This window comes from Momordica charantia (assembly GCF_013281855.1).
Source record: "Momordica charantia cultivar OHB3-1 chromosome 8 unlocalized genomic scaffold, Mcharantia_2.0 BLBB01000008.1, whole genome shotgun sequence".
Classification (NCBI taxonomy): domain Eukaryota; kingdom Viridiplantae; phylum Streptophyta; class Magnoliopsida; order Cucurbitales; family Cucurbitaceae; genus Momordica; species Momordica charantia.
In genome coordinates this window covers 28,589,918-28,608,748 of record NW_028275166.1, presented here as the reverse complement: position 1 = coordinate 28,608,748, position 18,831 = coordinate 28,589,918, and the positions used below count along the sequence as shown (strand labels likewise).

The 18,831-nt window shown below is 35.3% G+C and overlaps 2 protein-coding genes across 6 annotated transcripts; one reads left to right on the top strand and one right to left on the bottom strand.

Annotated features, from left to right (window-relative positions):
* The first annotated feature begins 1,304 nt into the window (after positions 1 to 1,304).
* LOC111014173 (uncharacterized) lies at positions 1,305 to 10,945 on the top strand. 5 transcript variants are annotated; one of them, XM_022288809.2, is made up of 10 exons: positions 1,309 to 1,916; positions 1,992 to 2,089; positions 3,813 to 3,904; positions 3,981 to 4,681; positions 7,578 to 7,648; positions 8,086 to 8,175; positions 8,527 to 8,700; positions 8,777 to 8,872; positions 9,985 to 10,120; positions 10,391 to 10,945. In XM_022288809.2, the coding sequence occupies exons 1-10, from the start codon at positions 1,778 to 1,780 to the stop codon at positions 10,549 to 10,551; spliced, it is 1,758 nt and encodes a 585-aa protein (XP_022144501.1). In that variant the 5' UTR covers positions 1,309 to 1,777; the 3' UTR covers positions 10,552 to 10,945. The 5 variants fall into 5 exon arrangements, with proteins under 5 accessions (XP_022144499.1, XP_022144497.1, XP_022144501.1 ...); XM_022288808.2 differs by having other exon boundaries at positions 1,992 to 2,135; XM_022288807.2 differs by having other exon boundaries at positions 1,305 to 2,135; positions 8,804 to 8,872.
* A 3,961-nt stretch (positions 10,946 to 14,906) lies between these two features.
* Positions 14,907 to 18,692, bottom strand: LOC111014175 (GDSL esterase/lipase At1g29670). Its single transcript, XM_022288812.2, has 6 exons — positions 18,314 to 18,692; positions 17,561 to 17,910; positions 17,213 to 17,337; positions 16,653 to 16,898; positions 16,305 to 16,551; positions 14,907 to 15,369 (listed from the first exon to the last, which is right to left on the bottom strand). The coding sequence occupies exons 2-6, from the start codon at positions 17,901 to 17,903 to the stop codon at positions 15,143 to 15,145; spliced, it is 1,188 nt and encodes a 395-aa protein (XP_022144504.1). The 5' UTR covers positions 17,904 to 17,910; positions 18,314 to 18,692; the 3' UTR covers positions 14,907 to 15,142.
* Between the last annotated feature and the right edge of the window lie 139 nt (positions 18,693 to 18,831).

Below are 18,831 nucleotides of genomic sequence, written 5' to 3'. Positions count from 1 at the left end.
AAAAGTAGAAGAATTTTTGTTTTTCCATTATAAACCATTTTTCAACTCCAAAATCAACACCAAAAGCAATTTTTATGTTTTGAAAACCATCTTTTTCTTTTTTGACATTCCTAACAGTGTCAAGAGAGTAGTATGCTCAATGCTCATGATCATACTTGTCCAAGGCTTGTTGTTTATGGCTGCATTCCAATGACAATATTTTCTCACATATATACGTATGCTCAATGCTCATGATCATACTTGTCCAAGGCTTGTTGTTTATGGCTGCATTCCAATGACAATATTTTCTCACATATATATTTTCATGCTCTATATTTATAAGTTTCACAAGTAAAATGTTTTATAATGTACTGTAGGGTATACCTAGTCAACTTCTTACCTTGAGTTGTATGCTTGCTTAGCTGTTGTTTCTCTTTGCTTTGCAGCCTATAACAAGCTTACCAAAATACTTTCAAATGATTTTCCAAATGTTTTCTCCATCCACGTTTTCTAAAATCGTTTTTCTTGAAACGTGACTGGAGGTTGTGAGATAGACCTAGTGTTCTATTGGCTGTGACACTTTTAGTTGACTAACTTGGTTGTGAGGGAGCAAGTGCTGCACAACCGCTTTGTGGACTTGATCAAAGTTACGATAATCGTGACAGTTGGTATCAGAGTCTAGTTCTCTGATTGAGATTAGTGATCATGTCGGCAGCGAAACTAATGGAATAGTTGCATGTTGACTGACTCGTGGAAATTGAGGAACAAATGATGTATCTAAGGGAAGTTCCTGCAATATTCAATTTCCATAAAATCAGCTAGAGGAGTTGTCCAGCAAAGCCAATGGAATCGATGATACTTGAATAGATGCATTGCCTGTGAAAGAGTTATTGCTAAAGGTTGAGACTAGAGAGTAAAGTTGTGAGAACGAACATCTTCAAGCATGAAGATAGCTTGACGAGCTCTATTGCTCATATGGAAGAGCATGCCAAAGAGTTGGACAGCTCTCAAGAGGCGATCCTTCAGGTGGTCAGCGATCTTTCTAACGCCTTTTGAACTACTAAGACGATCGAAAATTGTTGAGATGAATACCAAAGGAATTCACCATGAGAGCCGTGAGAACCCAAGGTCTAACAGAGGATAATGCCCAGTTTAACAAAAGGCCAGAACATTACCAAACTGAAAAATCCACCCTTGCCCTCATGTGCCAACAACACAAAACTCCAAAAGAATCCGAATCATCAAACAGGAAAAGGCAGATGAAATACAAAAAAGTAATCGGATTCCAGTAAGAAAGCCGTCTGAAGTGTGGAGAATCCCACTGGGCGCTGCCAAATGCCAAAATTCTCTCTCTCATATTCCACTCCACAACTTTGAACAAAACACGGAAAAGGAGAAAGGGTTGTTAATTTATGAAAAGCAAAGATTTTTGACTAATCCCAATTACTTTAATCCTCTAGTCAATCACATTTCCTTCCAGTTCCCGCTTCCTTAATTTCTTATCACTGTTCCATGATTGTAGCTTATCAGTAAAGTTATCACTCACTCTCTTAAACATTTCCAAAACACCATTCGAAAGTCGGAATTCGTCTCATTTTGGATCATTCTCCGTCCTACACTGGCCCAGAGATCCAGAAGCCGAGTTCTCAGACTTTCGGAAGGGCAGATCCTCTGTCGGGAATTGATAATATTCGAAAATCCCACGTCTTAATCGCACCCCAGATCCCATTTCCTTCCAACTTTTCTGCATCTCGATTCGTGTTCGATTTCTGGGTTGTTGGAAAATATTGCCAATGTCATGCCCGAGCAACAGTTTCCGCTACAATGGCACCCTCTGCGCATGCCCACCGGGCCATCTTTTCGATCTGACCACCAACAGCTGTGGCCTCTTCAGCAGCCCTTCGGCCATTGTCATGGGCCGCGTCGAGAGCTCTGCCGTTAGTTACCCTGGGACCATGTTCTCTTTTGATTCCCTCAGGAAGTTAACGCAGTCTCAGGTTGTGTTTCTTCAGGCTACTCTTGTCATGCTGCTTTCCTGGCTGCTCTTCTGCTTGTTTTTGAGATTCATGAAGCTTGGGGATGGCAGAAGCATCTGGTTCAGGATGAGATGGTGGGTTACCAGACTGGACCTCTGCTTTGCCACAACTCATTGGCTGGTTAGCTGCCCTCGAGTTTCATTCTTTCTTCATTATTTTTCTGATCCTTTCAAGATAGTTAGTGATTTTTCTATTCATATGTGGAATCCTTCTGCTGCTTTTGCTACTTTGTAGTGGCTTTGATCATGGCGGCTTTGTTCTGATTTCTTTATTTTTATCTTTTTTTTTTTTTTCACTTTGTGTTGCGGGATATTCCTCAGCAGTAACCGTCTTAATTCTTAGGAAAGAGATAAGAAGTTAAAAGTTTCAATGATATTGGCATTTGCCTTTATGGTTTGTAGCTGTGAAATATGAGTTGTATATTTCTTGGGTTACCTGACATGAATGTAAAGTTAATTGTATTCAATGGAGTTTGTTGTTGTTCTATCATGTTTCGGGTTTATTCATGCTTGAAGCTGAAATTGTAGAGAATGCTATTCTGTTTCTGGACAATCATACTGCAGTTATATCTTGACCTTCATTTGTTTGGTAGGTTATATATCTGTGCTGTGTTTTTTTTTTTTTTTTTACTTACTTTTTGAAAAAAAACAATTATCAATAAGGGTTTTCAGAATTGCTAAAGAGAAGGAAGTCCTTAAAGGCCAAGGAAGTTTACAAAGAAGCACTTCAATTGGAATTAGTGAAAAATGGGGAATAACTTGAAAAAAGACTTAGGAGAATACCAGTTTGAAGCAGCAAAATTTGTTAGATCTAGAAAATCATCAAAGTGCCTAGAAGTATTTTTGAAATTTCACTTATTCTAATTCTTTCAGAATTCCCAAAACCAGCTATAATGGCATTTCCCCAAGGCCGTAAGGTGCATATTTTATCTATTTTTTTCTTCCTTTAAACTGTGACCACATAATACTTGTTAGAGGAGATCTTCAAGTATTTGGGGGTGTCTTCAGGCAATGTTGGATCTGTGGAACCAATTATTTGACTGCCTTGAAGATAACAATCAATGAAAGAGATGATTCTGGTTTTCCCCATGGGTTCTGCACAAAATCACCAATTTGGAGAAAGCTGGGAATTCAAGAATTTTCTTTGGTCTGGACATTTGTGTTAAATTTTCTTAAAGCAAGAGTCCAAAGAAAGACCCTTCTTTGGAAATATTCTCTTCCAAAATTCCTACTTAAAGTAGCAGGGAGGGCTAAAAAATCTTCTGTAAGGTGCTCGGGAAGGATTTGACAGAGAACTCTCCTTTTCTTTTTCCAAGATTCCAAGCCCATCTGTCATTTTGCTGAGTTTGGTAAAATCCCTCAACTTTTTGCTGGTCAAGCCCATTAACTGTACTATCTCTTCATCTGAATGAGCTTGGTTTGATGTATGATTCTTTGGGATATAGTCTTATGTTTTACTTAATACTTGGTTTGTATCGAACATTTATAGGACATATGAATAAAAAGTTTGTTTCCGGTTTGAAAAAAGAAAACAAGACTCTCAACTTTGTTTCTTTTGCCTCTCGCTTGTGGTGTTAACAGCTGGCCAGAACTACTTCAATTTTTTTATAAAAAATAAATAATAATAATAATAAAGCTGGACAAAACTTAGTATCTCAGGTTTCATTTTGGGTAGTTTGGTATGCTTTTTCGTGCATTCTTTTATCTGTTCAGGACAGGTTCTGAATCTCCTCTAGTCAATGAAAATTATAATTTCTTCTTTTAGTCCAATAATTAGCTTGCCTTGTCTGTGTTGAAGGATGACCAGAAAGTAGTCATAAAACGGAAAACTGAGCTTGGTGGAACATTCTCAATAGCAAGTTGGATACTTTTCATTGGCTTGTTTGCTGCGTAAGTACCAATTTTCTTTGTACTTTCATCTCTCATGTTGGTTTCGTATTGACTTGGCTTTGCAGTGTTTTCTCAGGTTGCTTTACCAAATCATATCCAAGAGAAGCATTGAAGTGCATAATATCAAAGCAGCAAATGCACAGGACATGGTTTCTTTCGTGTGTGATATGGAATTTAATATAACCACAGTCTCTACTATGAGCTGTGAAAATATTCGTGATCTTGGTTCTATTGTGTTTGGAAATCCTGGTTTTCTGAAACAGAAAGTAATGCCTCTGTCAAATTTTGCAAACTACTCCTGTCATAACAAGAGTCAAGGGCCAACCATCAGTTTTCGGTGTGCAAGATGCCGTTTCAGTCAGGACAATATTTATATCTCATGGCAGTTTGTTGATCTTCCAAATAGTCCTGCTAGTGCTGTTGGATTTCAGTTTAACCTCTCTTCAATGAATCATGCCAAAAATAATCATGCAAGTTTTATTAGTGGAACATTAAAAAATGGAAGCAATTTTAATGATACACCAGTTACGTTCAGGGGGAAGAATGCCAATATAGTGCAATTCAATCTATTTCCAAGAATATACGGTAACCAACAGGATTCTGAGCTCATACAGCCTTTATTTCATGAGTTTCTCCCTGGTTCATCCTTTCAAGAGATAAGCGAGCTCCAATCATCCCTTGAGAATTCCGAAGATGGACTACTCAACATCACCATGTATATCAATCTGCTCTCTTCCTACATTGTTGAGATAGAGAAGCAAAATATTTTGGGCCCTGGTAAGTATCTGCGTCATTGTCATCATGTACATACTCCTACTTTGTACACAAACTGAATTTTATGGGAATTTAGCAAAGGATAGTTATATAAATTTTAAGGTTTGTGATCTAATGTTCTTTTAGGGATTATCGTATCGTACTCGTGTTGAATAACACTCATAAACATTACATGAACAATCTGAATGTCACCTCTTTATATATATATATATATATATATTAAACTGAATGTCACCTCTTTATATATTAAATTTCCACTGAACTCTTAATTTGTCAGCAAAATCGTCCACCTCAATGTCCACCAGAATAAACAGTAATCTTCACAACAGACTATACTATTCCACTATTTTCTTTGCTTATGACACATTATTCTATCACTCAAATCTATTTCATAGTCTATATAACCATTGATTCACTATTCCGTTCATTATATATATAGAAAGAGATATTTGTGAGTGTCCAAGCCAACTTACGGGCATCTTGACTAATCTTGCAGGACAACCTCCTAACCCTACTAGGTTTGTTGCAAGGAGACTCGTAGGATATTAAATCTTACCTAGTTGGTCCCAATGGTTTGAACTCATTCTTTTATTTTTCTCTTTTATTGGCCCAATGACTAATAGTCCAACATGGTTCATTCATTAGGATATATATTGGTATGTGTATACAAATACCTTAAAATAAAGCATATAAAAGATGAAAAAGGACTATACAACTGAGGTATTTACAATGATACACAAGTATAGGTTGCACCCTTTTGACCGGGTCTTAGCTGGTGGGCTGAAGCTGATGGTGTGTGCTAAAAATTAGGCTATCTCTTCTGGATTTCCCTTCTCTTCCCAATTCTTGAGGCGTTCTGTTGGGGATGGGTTCGATACCTATTTCTTGGAGGACATTTGGGTGGGAGATAAATCTCTTGCCTACTATTCCCCAGCCTTTGCCGCCTTTCGAAAAAGAGGTTGATTCGGTAGCCTTGATATTGGAGTTTAGGGGGAATATTTCTTCTTTTCTCTGGAGTATTTCTTCTTTTTCTCTGGGCTTTAGTCGCCCTTTGATGGATAGAGAGATTATAGAGGTTTTCGTCTTGCTTCTTTTGTTGTCAGATGTTCCTTTTCTTTGGGAGGAAGGATTTTTGGGTTTGGTCCCCTAGCCCTTCCAGGGGGTTTTCATGTAGCTCCTCTTTCCACCTATTGAGTTCTCTTCTAGTTCCCTCCGACCTCGTTGTTTGCCTCCCTTTCGAAGGTCAAAATTCCAAGAAAGATTAAGTTATTTGGGTAGTAGGTATTAATGGGAAAGTCAATACCTTGGATCGCATTTAGAGGTGTTTTCTTTTTGGGACCGCAATGGTGTGTGCTTTGCAAAGGTGCATCGAAAGATCTTGATCACATGCTGTGGTCCTATCAGTTATCTGCGGGATATTTGGGATCATTGTTTTTTAGTGTTTTGGGAGTCTTCAACTCGTACCAGAGATTGTTGGGCAGTTATTGAGGAGGTTTTGTCGTCCCCTCCCTTCAAGAAAGGGGTAGTTTTTTGTGGTAGATCTTTTTCCTTGCTACTTTGTGGGGTATTTGGCTTGTGAGAGATAATAGAATTTTTAGGGGTAGAGAGATCCGAGGAGCATATTTGGGAGCTTACTAGATTTAATACCTCCTTGTGGGACTCTATTTCTAAGTCTTTTTTTTTTTAAATTATCAGTTAGGTGGCATTCTCTTGGATTAGAACTCTAGAAGGCATTGTATTGTCGGACTGTTTTTTTGTATGTCCTCGTATATTTTTTCATTTCTCTCAATGAAAGTTCGGCTTCTCATAAATAATAATAATAATATAAACACTATAACAGCCTAGATAGCTTGAGATGTGTGGGATAAGGATACTAGTAACTTGGATTGTGCAAGCCCAATTTGACATTAGCCATTCTTGGCAGGAACTATTGTTTCTTGCTTAATATCTTCTTTGAGGTTAATTTTGGCTTTAAACTGTTAACTAGCAGGTTCGTAGGCAAGAAAAATAAAAAAAAGCAGTACTTGTGACTTTCTATTGTATAAGTGTTTGCTGTTGATTGTTGTTTTCTAAAATTGTTTATATAATTTGATCTTTGCTAATTCCGTTGGTTCCACAAACCTTCTGTTTCATTGTATCTTTTTTTTTCAGAACAAGATACGAACTAAATAATGAAAAGGAAATAGAACGTTTCAAGATACAAACATCCAAAAAGGGACCCTAAGGGGCAGTTCGATTGGCAAGTACTTGTGGTCTCTTGGTCATACTGGTTTAGAGGTCTCAAGTTTGAACCTTCTAGTGAGCTCGATATAAAAAACTCTTGACGTCTCCTGGGTCCAGGCTTTGGAGCAGGCGCGGGTGCCTCTGGATATGGGGGAGCAAAGCTCCGACTCCCAGTTCTTAAGGAATAAAAAAAGAGATACAAACATCGAAAGGGAGTGAAGTAAACCATAAGAAAAATACAAAAGAGAACAAACAAAAAGACAATTCAGAATAAAGAAAAAACAATCTGTGAAAATCTAGAGGCTTGGCCAAGAAACTTGACAAAAGAAACTGAAATGAATCTTCAAACGGGGAAGAGACTTTCTTTCATTCTGTCTTTAAAAATTCCCAACTCTTTTCCAAATTTCAGAAGTAATAGCCAAACACACTTCCAAAAATTACTCCCATCCATTTATTTCCACTCAAATGCATAGAAGTCTTCCATAAGAAGCTGATCAATAAAGGAGGCTAAACTCAAAACAAATTCCAATTGTTAAACAAACAGCATAAAGATACAAGAATAAAAGATTGATTGACTATTAAGTTGAGCATTTTGTAGTTTTTATTTTGTAAATAATCATTGTTATGGAATTTTGACTAACATTACGATTGGTCTTAAAATTTCTCTGTTATGCAGTTAGCTTTCTGGCCAATCTTGGTGGCCTATATTGCATTAGTGTTGCCATTTTTTCTTACCTCCTGGTGCAGGTATATGACTTTTTCCAAAAACGCGAAATCCAAGCTTGTAAATAATAATTATTGCATTTTGAGTCTTCAAACTCTTTAATAATACCATTGATGTATTTGAGTGAAAGGATATTGCATTAATTCACTGAATGGTATTACAAATGAAGGTAACAGCCTCTATTTATAGAAGGAAGCTACGGAAACAGCCTAAAAAGTCCCCTAACAGCCCCAGTAACAACCTAACAGCTTAAGTAATAACAATTTACCTGCTGTACAAGAACTAATAATGTGGTACTGGCTGTTAAATTAAAAGTTTCTTTCTGTGACTCATTAGGCATAAGACTATGTGACAAATTATTACTCCTTTCTTCAAGACGGAGTATATTGTGTAGAATTTGGTTGATGCTTTGATTTTGTTTTGTAGTTGCTTCACTTCCCTAAATTGGTTTGGTTTGTAGTTTGAATACAGGATTAAAAAGCTCCGTAACGAAGATAGAGTTATGCGTAATATTAGAAATCGAAGAAAAGCACAAGAACACTGGAATAAGGTGTTTCTCTCTCCTAAAGTTATTTCAGATACCAATCAGTTGACATTATTTATTATACTGTTTTGGTTTGCTTTTGCCTTTCAATGAGGGAGATCTTTCTAAAATCCGAGGAAACAATAAAAAATTAAAAATTGCATTCTATATTTATCCCCTCTTCCTCTCTCTTAGGAGGCTCTTTGTCTGTGAGGTGAGGTGGTATTGGTAGGTGGAGGGTAATCTTGGGTTCTATTGGTGCATGGCATGGCTAGCAATATTTACAAATTAGATGGGTTAGGAGAGATGTAATTAGGTTGGTGAAATTAGAATTTTTGAACAATGATGGGTATCAAACTGACTTATTCTATTTTCTAGCTGAGGAAATATGTAATGTATACATGGGGCTGCATAACACTCGATGGTTATTACAATGATCTGTCAACAACACCAAGTTGCGCTGACTGCATGGTTCAATCAAGTCGTAAGCGTGCATCGTCAGGCAAGCAAAGACCAAAGAGGGGATATACTACTTTCAGTTTTAACAGAGAAGTAAATATCTGTTATCTTACATCTCCAAGAGCTTATTTATTTTCTGAAATTTTCCTTTCAAGCTCTCTCTGATTAGACTAATCACCTGCAGACTGCCAATCAGGATACGAAATTATCTAAGGCAAGAGCTAGTGACCAAGAAATGAGAGCGATAGCAACCAAACAAGAACTAGTGAGTTTCCTTGTTGAAACATTGACTATGCAGTGCTAATCCCTCGCCAATTTCTTCAAATTTATAATTCATCAAGTTATTGCTGTTACATGTTAAATTACCATATTAGTTTGAAAAACTTAAGCAGTCAAGTAAGTTTAATTCATTCTTGACTTGGTAAAACCTTTGTCAAACCTGTCAGTGCCTAACATGGCAGCATGTGAATGGAAGAAAATCTTTTTGACAACCTAGTTCCCATTCCAGATTTTTGGAGCATTTTTTTCTCGAGTGCATTTCAATAATGCATCTCTTTTTTTTCTTTCTAAAAAAAATGCATCTCTTTTTTGTTTTCTAAGTACCAAATTATTCCATGATGTTTTTTGGAATGCGAACAATTGGAGTCTCGTTTTTAGGGGGAGAAGCTCTCCCCAAGTCGAGAGGATTACATAAAACCTTTCACTTGGCCAGAAGAATATTGAGGCTGTAATTCCGGAGAGGGGAAACACATTTACACTAAAATAAAGCTGTAAAAAGGATAGCATGTAGGAAAGATTTAAAGGAGTCTGAAGAGTCCAAAGAGTCGTTGAAAATGTGGTTGCTTCTCTTGAGCCAAAGCTTCCAAAAAGAGGCAGTGACAATATTCTCCTAAAGGGTATTTTCCTCCTTTCCGAATGGATGCCCCACAAAAGAAGAATCCAGCTGGCCATCAATGTTTGAATGGAGAGCCACATTCCAGCTGAAAGTGTTACGCATATAGGACCAAAAGTTGTAAGCTAAAGGGCAAGTTAAGAAGAGGTGCCCGTGTTTCATATTTTCTTTAACAAAATCTGTTTCTAATATATAAAGTTAGCTACGCTTACCCAAACATTTGGGAATTAGCATTCATAATTTCATAGGTTCATTTTTAGATACAGACAACAGAACTTTATGATCTATGAATCATAATTTCATATGATCATTTGGCAAATTGTGTGGTCAATCAAATAAGTAGGAAATCTTATGTTTTGGTATAAGATTATTGAGAATAAATTTCAATGATTCTGCTATCATTGGCATATCCTGCATGCTCTAAGGTTAACAATAATTGGGAGTATAAGTTGAATCACTAATCATTCAACGTCTATGTTTTTCAGTCTCCAAAACACCATGTACTCGGTTTTATCGATGGGGGGAAGCAAAGCTTAAAGACGGGTCCATGTGTGGGAGATTCCTCACGACTTGGAGACTTTTTTCATTCTGAAGATGTTATTCCCCCACCACCCACAATAGGTAATTTTCACATTTTAAAAAAATCAACATCTGATATTCCCCCTCCTCTCCTCTCCGTTGTCTTTCATTGTTGCCAAGAAACATAATATTATTGTTCCATGGCATGAAGACAAGAACGGGTAGGTCGGTTGTATTAGTTCTAGAACATTTTTTCTTTGCAACACTTGGATTTATGACAAGAATGCATTTACCATGTGGATATGTGACATCGTTTTTGCTCTGAAGAACCATGCTCATTGCTCAGAGTTAGTTTTATTCTTTTTGATGCAGAGTTTAAGGACGGTTCTGATATTGACATGTCTGATATCTTGAAGAATATCAAAAGTTTGTACAAATATAATTTAATTCTTAGAGAAAAGCTATTGACTACTGAATCAGAGGTTCGTGCTTTAGCAACCAAGTCCTCTCGAGAAAACGATCACCAAATGTAGATCACATGTATCTAAGCAAACAGTTCACTTCTATACTATGCATAACCTCCATCAGGATCCTCTTTAGGAGGTCGACTTGAGGTTCTTCTAGTCATGTTTGCAAGGTTCATCCATGCGTGCCGGGGAAGAGCGACAATTGGACCAAAAATGATAGAATCATGTTTTGTTGCCACAGATATATATATATTTTTTCTGTGGATCACACTGTTCTCTTGTAATATTGGCAAGTAGATAGCTTGGTGTTTGCAATTCCCTTTGTGCCTTGGTATGTTTGTTTCGTTTGCAGACACTCAAATGGCAGAGGGAGAATCCTGCCAATGTACATTATTCTGTTGTGTAAACATTTGTTTGTATCATGTACAGGACATGTGATGAAGGAAAATATATTTTTGTACGTGTCTGGATGGTGTTATATGGATGGTGTTATAGTGTGCAAAACGTTAGGTAAGCGATTAAAGCAGTTTGCTCTTTCTCTAGAGGTCGGAGGTTCAATCTCTCATTTGTACTAACAAAAAAACATTACAGCATGTCGCATTAGAGTATGCAAGGTCGTTAAATAGTGGATTTAAAATTTAATGTACTGCGCATCAAAATGTATAAATGTATAAATTTAAAATTTTAAATAATATTAAATGAATTATTAATTAAATTACAAGTTTAGTTTATCAACTTTCAAGTTAGTGTTTAATAGGTTCCTAAACCTTGAAGTGTCTAACGAAAACTTGAGATAAATTGTACGAGAAAATTTGAAGGAAGTGTAAGATTAAAAACCTTAAGTTATTAAGGCTCAAAAGAGAGTTTGAGAGGCTTTTAAAAGATTTAGATTTAAATCAATGATGTGAACCAAACCAAATTAGCTTGTGAAGATTTTCCGGATTAAAAAGTAGTAGAAAAGGTAATAGTAACTTTTCCAAATAAATTTGAATCAAAAAACTCAGTAATAGAAGAATCTTCTAATCTGACTACTCTCTATAGCTTAGTTAATTAGCAACTTACAAGCTCAAGAATAAAAGAATACATGCGTAACGAGGAACGTGTTGAGGGTGTCTTTAATGCCATGACCAAAGGTGAAAATATTGCCGCACATGATAATAGACAATAAATTAAATACGAGAGCAAGGGAAAAACAAGAGCGTCAAAGTAAATTCTCTTTGTCTTTTGTGTAAAAACACCAACCATGCTCAAAATGATTATTAATACAAAAAGAAAAAAGCAATTTCATCTTTGTGATTATTGCAGCAAGGATGGTTGTACAGAGAGAAGTTTATCCTCAAGGAGTAGAGATTACAAGGTTTGAAATGATTGGCAATATCATTCTTTTGAATAGTGTCTCGCTATGTCATTATGCTCTTAAGGTCCAAATAGAAGAAGCAAAAAAAAAAAAAAGCACTATCGTTTTGTACACTACAACAACAAAGTTTTGCAAATTTTGCATTTTTCTAACCTATGGTTGATGATTTTTACAGTTTTATCTCATTCGATCAGATTTGTGAAAGTTGCCAAGAAGTAGACGATGCATTAGACTATCTTTTCCAAAATATGGCAGTTTTAGAGCCAAAGAAAAGTTTGAATTTGTGCATAGCAATGTTTATGTCCCCTTCTCTAAATATCTATTTAGAATAATAAATATTTTATTCGATTTATTGATGATTTTACGGATGGTTTTACTAAGATGACTGGAGTGTGTACAAAACTAATTTTTTTAAAATTTTCAAGAAGTTTGTTAATCTTATTGAAATTTAAGTGGCTGCAAGCTAAACATTTTGAAAACAGATGATAGGAAGAAATATAATTCTAAGCAATTTGACAGGTTTTGTGAAGACTTGAAAATCCAGCATCACCTGTTTATTACGTACACACCAGAGTAAAATGGTGTATCAAAAAGGAAGAACAAAACCATGATGGAGATAGCTAACACCTTGGGGAAGAAACAGCCCAAAGAAAATCTGGGTAGAAGCTATAAGTACATCTATTTAGTTGTTCAATAGACTACCTACCAAGGTAGTTATAGGCAAGACTCCTTATGAAGTTTTATATAGATTTTTTTTTTTTTATGAACACTAGAAAAGTTATCTTGAGTCGCGATGTCATCGTTAATGAAGATTCTTATTGAGATTTTGAGGAGAAAAAAATGGTTAGAAACTCATCCATTAATTTAAAAAATTTAGAACCAAATTGAATCTTCTTTTGATTCAATTGACTCTAATGATCAAGATAGCCAAGATCCTTCTTTGAAGGATGATCTTGTTGATCGAACTCGCGATGTTCCAAATTACAAGGTAATATTTACTTGTTAATGTATATGAAAGTTGTAATTTTATATTATTACTAAACCAAATAGCTATTTTGAAGCTTCACAGTATCTTGAATTGATATTACTGTTACGAAAGCTGAATTATTGGAGATGATCAATAATACTTGGGAGCTTATAAACCAACAATGAGGAAAGAACGCTTTAAGTGTGAAATGAGTGTTCATGGTGAAGTATAATTCTAATGGTTCAATCAACAAATACAAAGTAAGGTTAGTGGTAAAAGGATATGTGTATAACAACCTGGAGTTAATTACGGGGATACATTTGCTCCAGTTGCATGACATGACTTCTACAATTGAATATTTTAGCTGTACAGTCGAGGTAGAAAATATTCCATCTAGATGTCAAATTAGCATTTTTTAAATGGTGAGCTTGAAGAAGGATATTTAAGTAAGTCAATCTAAAAGGTTTTTAGAAGAAGGCAAAGAAAAGTTCTTTACGATTGTTGATTAAAAAATTTGCCTAAGTGTCGTGGAGCGACCTGTGCTAGGACCTAGCGAGCTGTTGCGGAGCGAGCTGGGTAGGGAAGGTCTCTCCAGCGAACTGAAGTGTAGCGAGCTTGAGAGGGAAGACCTCTCGGTCGAGTTGACGCGGAGCGAGCTGGAGAAGGGAGACCTGCAAAAACAGGTAGAGCACTCTGACGCTCAAGTTAGTCCGAATTCGAGCTGGGTAGACCAGCTTCAGAAAGAAATTGCATACCTTAGTGGGTGAAGCGAAGGTGTATTTATACGAGTTTGAGGAGTAGTTACCCATCCCATCAGGGTATATTTCACTGTTCTGGGGTCAGATGATATGCTATGGACCGTTGGTCCGTGTTGGTCTTTGGATTTATCCCTACCGTGGAGCATGATACTTGGAAGGTTCTCATCTACGTTTAAGTAACCGAGCCCGACCTCCAAGGTCGACCTATGATCCTTGGAGAATAGCTCGACCTGCGACAGTTTGCCCTCCAATATTGAATTGTTGATGGAATCCATGACGTCAAAGCTTGTCCTTTAGGAGCTCAACCGTGGATGAGCTTAAGAGCTCTTCCTATATGAGCTTAGGAGCTCTTCCTATATGAGCTTAGGAGCTCTTTTGTAGACGAGCTTAAGAGCTCTTCCTAGATGAACTTAGGATATCTTCCGTAGATGAATTTAAGAGCTCTTCCTAAATGAACATAAGATCTCGGCCGTAGATGAGTTGATGAGGTCGGTCGTAGATGATCTCGCCACGTGGTGGGTCATATTTTTGCCCCCAACAACGGTCTAAAGCGCTCATCTCGAGCTTGGTACAACAAGATTCATATTTGATCATTCAAGGGTTCAGGAGGAGTTTGAGTGAAACTACTCTCTATGTTAAGGTTAGTCATAATTCTAATAAACTCTTTCTTTCTAATCTTTGTGTTGATGATATTCTCGTAACTGGAAATGATCATCAAATGCTACACGATTTCAAAGTTGAGAAGAAAAAGATGTTTGAGATGTCAAATCTAGGTTATATGCATTACATTCTTGGTAAGGAAATCCATCCGGAAAACAAAAGTATTTAAAGAAAGTATGTTCAAAGAATTTTGAAGAAATTCAAGATGGAAAAATGTAAAGTTATTTCTACTCCTTTAACAATAAATTTGAATGCAAGTTTTCTATCAAGATATATGAATTCACGTAGTCAAGTTCATGACTCTGAAAGTACTTCCAGGTGTATGTTTTTTCTCTTATTGAGGTTTTCTATTGGAGTACAAGAAAAAAAAAGTTGTGACTCAATCTAATACTTTAGTTGTATTAATTGCAAATAGTTGTCGATATTCGCACAAAAGTTTTACCACACAAATAATTTGGTAACCAATGTGAAGATAGAAAACCAAATATGGTAGCGATGAATTAAGTCTCTGATCTCTAGGAAAGAAGCAAGATACTTTAACTACTGGGCGATGCTATGTTGGCAAATTTTTAGACATCCTTAAATTCTTAATATAAAACAAAAATAAAATTGATCTTTCTAGGTAATATTATTCCTTCCAACATCCTGAAGAGACTTACGAGTAAATTGTCATCCTAGATTGAAATTTAATGTAAAACTTGTATATGAGCCGTTTACATCGAAAAATTTATAGTACTACATACAGGAGTATGAATATATCTTTCATTCACGGCCTGACACATTAGCATCATATTAGAAATGATGCGGTGTCTACCAACATTAAAAAATTATCTATAAAAACAAAACTATAGTATGAATACGTACAAAAAGATTATGGTACTCTGGTAGTCCTAGAAAATTTTCTCGTTTACATGGTTAGAGTCGAACGAGGTGGCTGATATCAAATGGGTAAGTATCATCAGGCTCTTTGGCATTAAAGGCTCTTTTTGCTACTAACTTAAACCCAAGTTCAGTGGGATGAACTCCATCCCAAAACATGTATTTGCTCCTATTGCCACATACTTTTCCAAATGGAGTACATTGTAGCTGCCCAACTGGAACTTCACAACAAGGAGCATCTAGAACCAATAAATCAGCTGGAACTGCAAGTTTGTATATTTTTCATGAATAATAGTCATCAAAAAAAAAAAAAAAGAAATACAAAAAAGCATTTTTGATTTTAATAGATGATGAGTATCTCAAAAGTTTTTGTTTCTATTATAAGTTTGATAATCATTTCCTTCTTTTATCATCTCAAAAGTTTTCTGCTCGTAAACATTTTGAAACTTTTTCTTATTCGAAGTTTTTTTCAAAACATAAATAAAATTGTTATTGACTTATAAAATACAAAATAAACATAACATAAAAGTTCGGAATATTTAAGGTTAAAATATTATTTTGTTCCCTGTACTTTCAGCATTGGTTCATTTTAGTCCTCGTACTTTGAAATTGTTCATTTTGATCACTGTACTTTAAACTTTAGTTCATTTTAGTCCATATACTTTTAAAAAAGTGATCATTTTAGTCATTCTTTGTAAAATTTTAACACGTATTTTACACATAACAGAAACTTTTTAGTATATAGTAATGGTTACATTTTAAGAAATATATGATTTTAGTGTCAGTGTTAAAATTGTGATTGAAAAAAATAAGATTAAGAATAAAATTAAGAAAAAAATGGCCACTTTTTAAAAGTACGTGGACCAAAATGAACATTTTGAAAGTATATGGACTAAAATAAACCAAAATGAACCAAAACTGAAAGTACAAGGGCGAAACTAGTATTTTAACCAATATTTAATTGATTTTTTTTAATAAAAATTTTAAAGAACAAGAAATAGTTACAAAACGCAATTTTATTTTTCTTTATAGAAAACAGAAACTAATTAGAAATAAGAAACATAAATGTTACGAAATGATCCTAAACATTCTTTGCTCGAGTGAATACCAATTACCAATTTGATATTGCTTTTTCGAGAGTGTCGTCCATCATAATTAAGATTTAAGAATAGTAAAAAATGTAAGAATTAAATGTTACCAAGAGGTGTAGGCTTCATAGTAGAAATCTTGAAGACATCAATGAAGATAAACTTGGCATCGGTAAATTTGGTATTAAGATCATGAATGAGGGACTTGAGGCCACTATTGAAAAGTTGAATGGCATAGTTGATTTTTTCCACACATGGAGATCCTTCATGCTCAAAGTTAGCCCTTGCATAAGGAGTACACCCTATACCTCCGACTCCGAACACCGCTACCTTTCGACCTCCTCGATCATATAATTCCTATAAAATATTAATCAAATCTTCGTAATCCGAACATAGCTCAATCGATAAAGACACACAGATAGACACATATTACCATCTCAAACATTTGCGGGACTAACCTCCAATTGGTGAGAGAGCTGTTTGTTTAGGGCGACCGCGTATTGTTGAGGAGTAAATTGGGCGCTCGTTTTGTAAGAAAATGGCAGAAAATAGTTGTTAAGGTAATCGTTGCTGCCTGCTTGAACCGTGTATAAGCAACTTTTAAGATGTTTTGTAGCTGCAAGTTTGCTTCCCAATGAGCCTTGGATTCGAGAAATTGTATGGTTGTGGTTTTCCAGTTGTTTGTTGATGCTTAATACTTTGCCCTACAACCATAAACAAATTTCATATGAAGTTACAATTTTAGTCCTCCATTAAAAATGTAATACAAATTAAAAAATTATGTAGTAAGATAAACACTTGTCAACAAATTCAATTCTAATCATTTTTAGAATTGCGACAAGATGCCAAAGCGAATATAGTTCAACGGTAAATTGTATATACCTTCAACCAAGAGGTTGTGAGTTCAAATCCTCTTCTATTTGCAATACATTTTGTTTGGAGTATTTTCATATAATTAAAAGTAATGTTTGGTTTCACAGGTTAAGACACTTAACATGTTGTACTAAATTCCACTTACCAGCATCCTTCCCGTTTCGGAGTGAATTCCCGATCCCCCAGATGCATAATTTACGCCCTTGAGAACATTCCAACCAGTTGTATTCCTAAAGGGCGGGATGTAATCGTGAAAACCCAAAAGTTCAGCTGAAAAATAAACAAAATGGAATTATTCTTCTTATTATTAATGAGAATGTAGTAGTATAAAATATAAACTGAGAGGGAGGTAATAAAAAAGTAAAAAAAGAAATGTTAAAATTTTAAAATACTATGTATTTTCATTTTCGGTTCCTACCTTTTTAAAAAGTGATCATTTTGATTTCTTAATTTAAATATTATATCAAATATATTTATTGAAATATAACAATACCGATGAAGTCAGGAAGATTTCGGCCATTGGTGAATCTGCCAGTGGGAGTGGGGGAGTTTTGGTTTGGAAAGTCAATGCCATAGGGCTTGTAATTGGCCATGGCATCCCCTTTGATGTCGTTATTGTTTCCATTATCCGACTGAGAGTCACCAAAAATGAAGTAACAATCCATTCGGGATTTCGATTTCGATTTCGATTTCGATTTGGAAACGGAATGGAAATGGGAATGGGAATGAGATGCTCCTTCAATCTGAACCCAATAATTCCCCAAACTAAGAATTATTGTTGTAACTAAGTACGCTCTACTCCTCAGTCTCAACTCTGCCCTCATTGCTTTCGTCATTTTCTACCTGTACAACCAATATATTTAATTTGTCATTCTACCGATACGATGTGTTTGAGAGCAATGGTAGAATGAAAAAAATCAAAGTGATAAGAAATTAGGATAACTAGAGATAAAAAAAGTATTGTACCATTTTTCTTATTTGGTACATTTTTCAGGTTAAATAATGGAGTACTTTTTTTTTATATCATTTACAAAATAAATATAAAAAATATATATATAACATACAAAATTAGAAAATTTTAATTGGTTTATCATAAACATTACCAAAAAGTCCTAATAATCAATAATTTTGTATGGGTTTAATTTGACAATTTCTATCTTGCATGGTAACATCAAATTACAAGAATAATTACATGTCAATATATCATCAACTATTGAGAGGCATTTTCTTTTTCTTTTTTCTTTACCAGTGGAAGTTGCTGTGTGTTCCTTAAGCTTGACCCTTCACTTCTATAATTATAATAGATGTTTTGAAGAGCTATCTGCCCAAACTACCCTCCTCTTTTTCATCTTCCTATTTTGCACCTATTAGCATAAAGAAGAGAAAAAAAAAAGACAAAGCAATCAAAATTACTTCAGAGGATGTAGAGTTTCAGAAATTCTAACATATATTCTCTTACATTGTTTGGAAAATTTTAAGGCCAAATAAGAAAGGTTTAATTTAATAAGATAGAAGGTTTAGAAAAAGCCTGTAAATTTTGGATTGAGGCGTGCTATGCTCTGTTATGCCTTTGCATGAAGCTTCATCGACATTTTCTTCGAAGATATAATAATCCTTAAAAAAGCTTGAATTTCATCTGACTTATATGCTCAAAGAGAGGTAACTCGAGAACAAGAAAATAACAACAAAAGCCTTTCAATTTTCTAGGAAGAGGTCTATTGAGATGTAGAGTCCTCCTTTTTGTTAGGCAAACTTGTTTAAGGA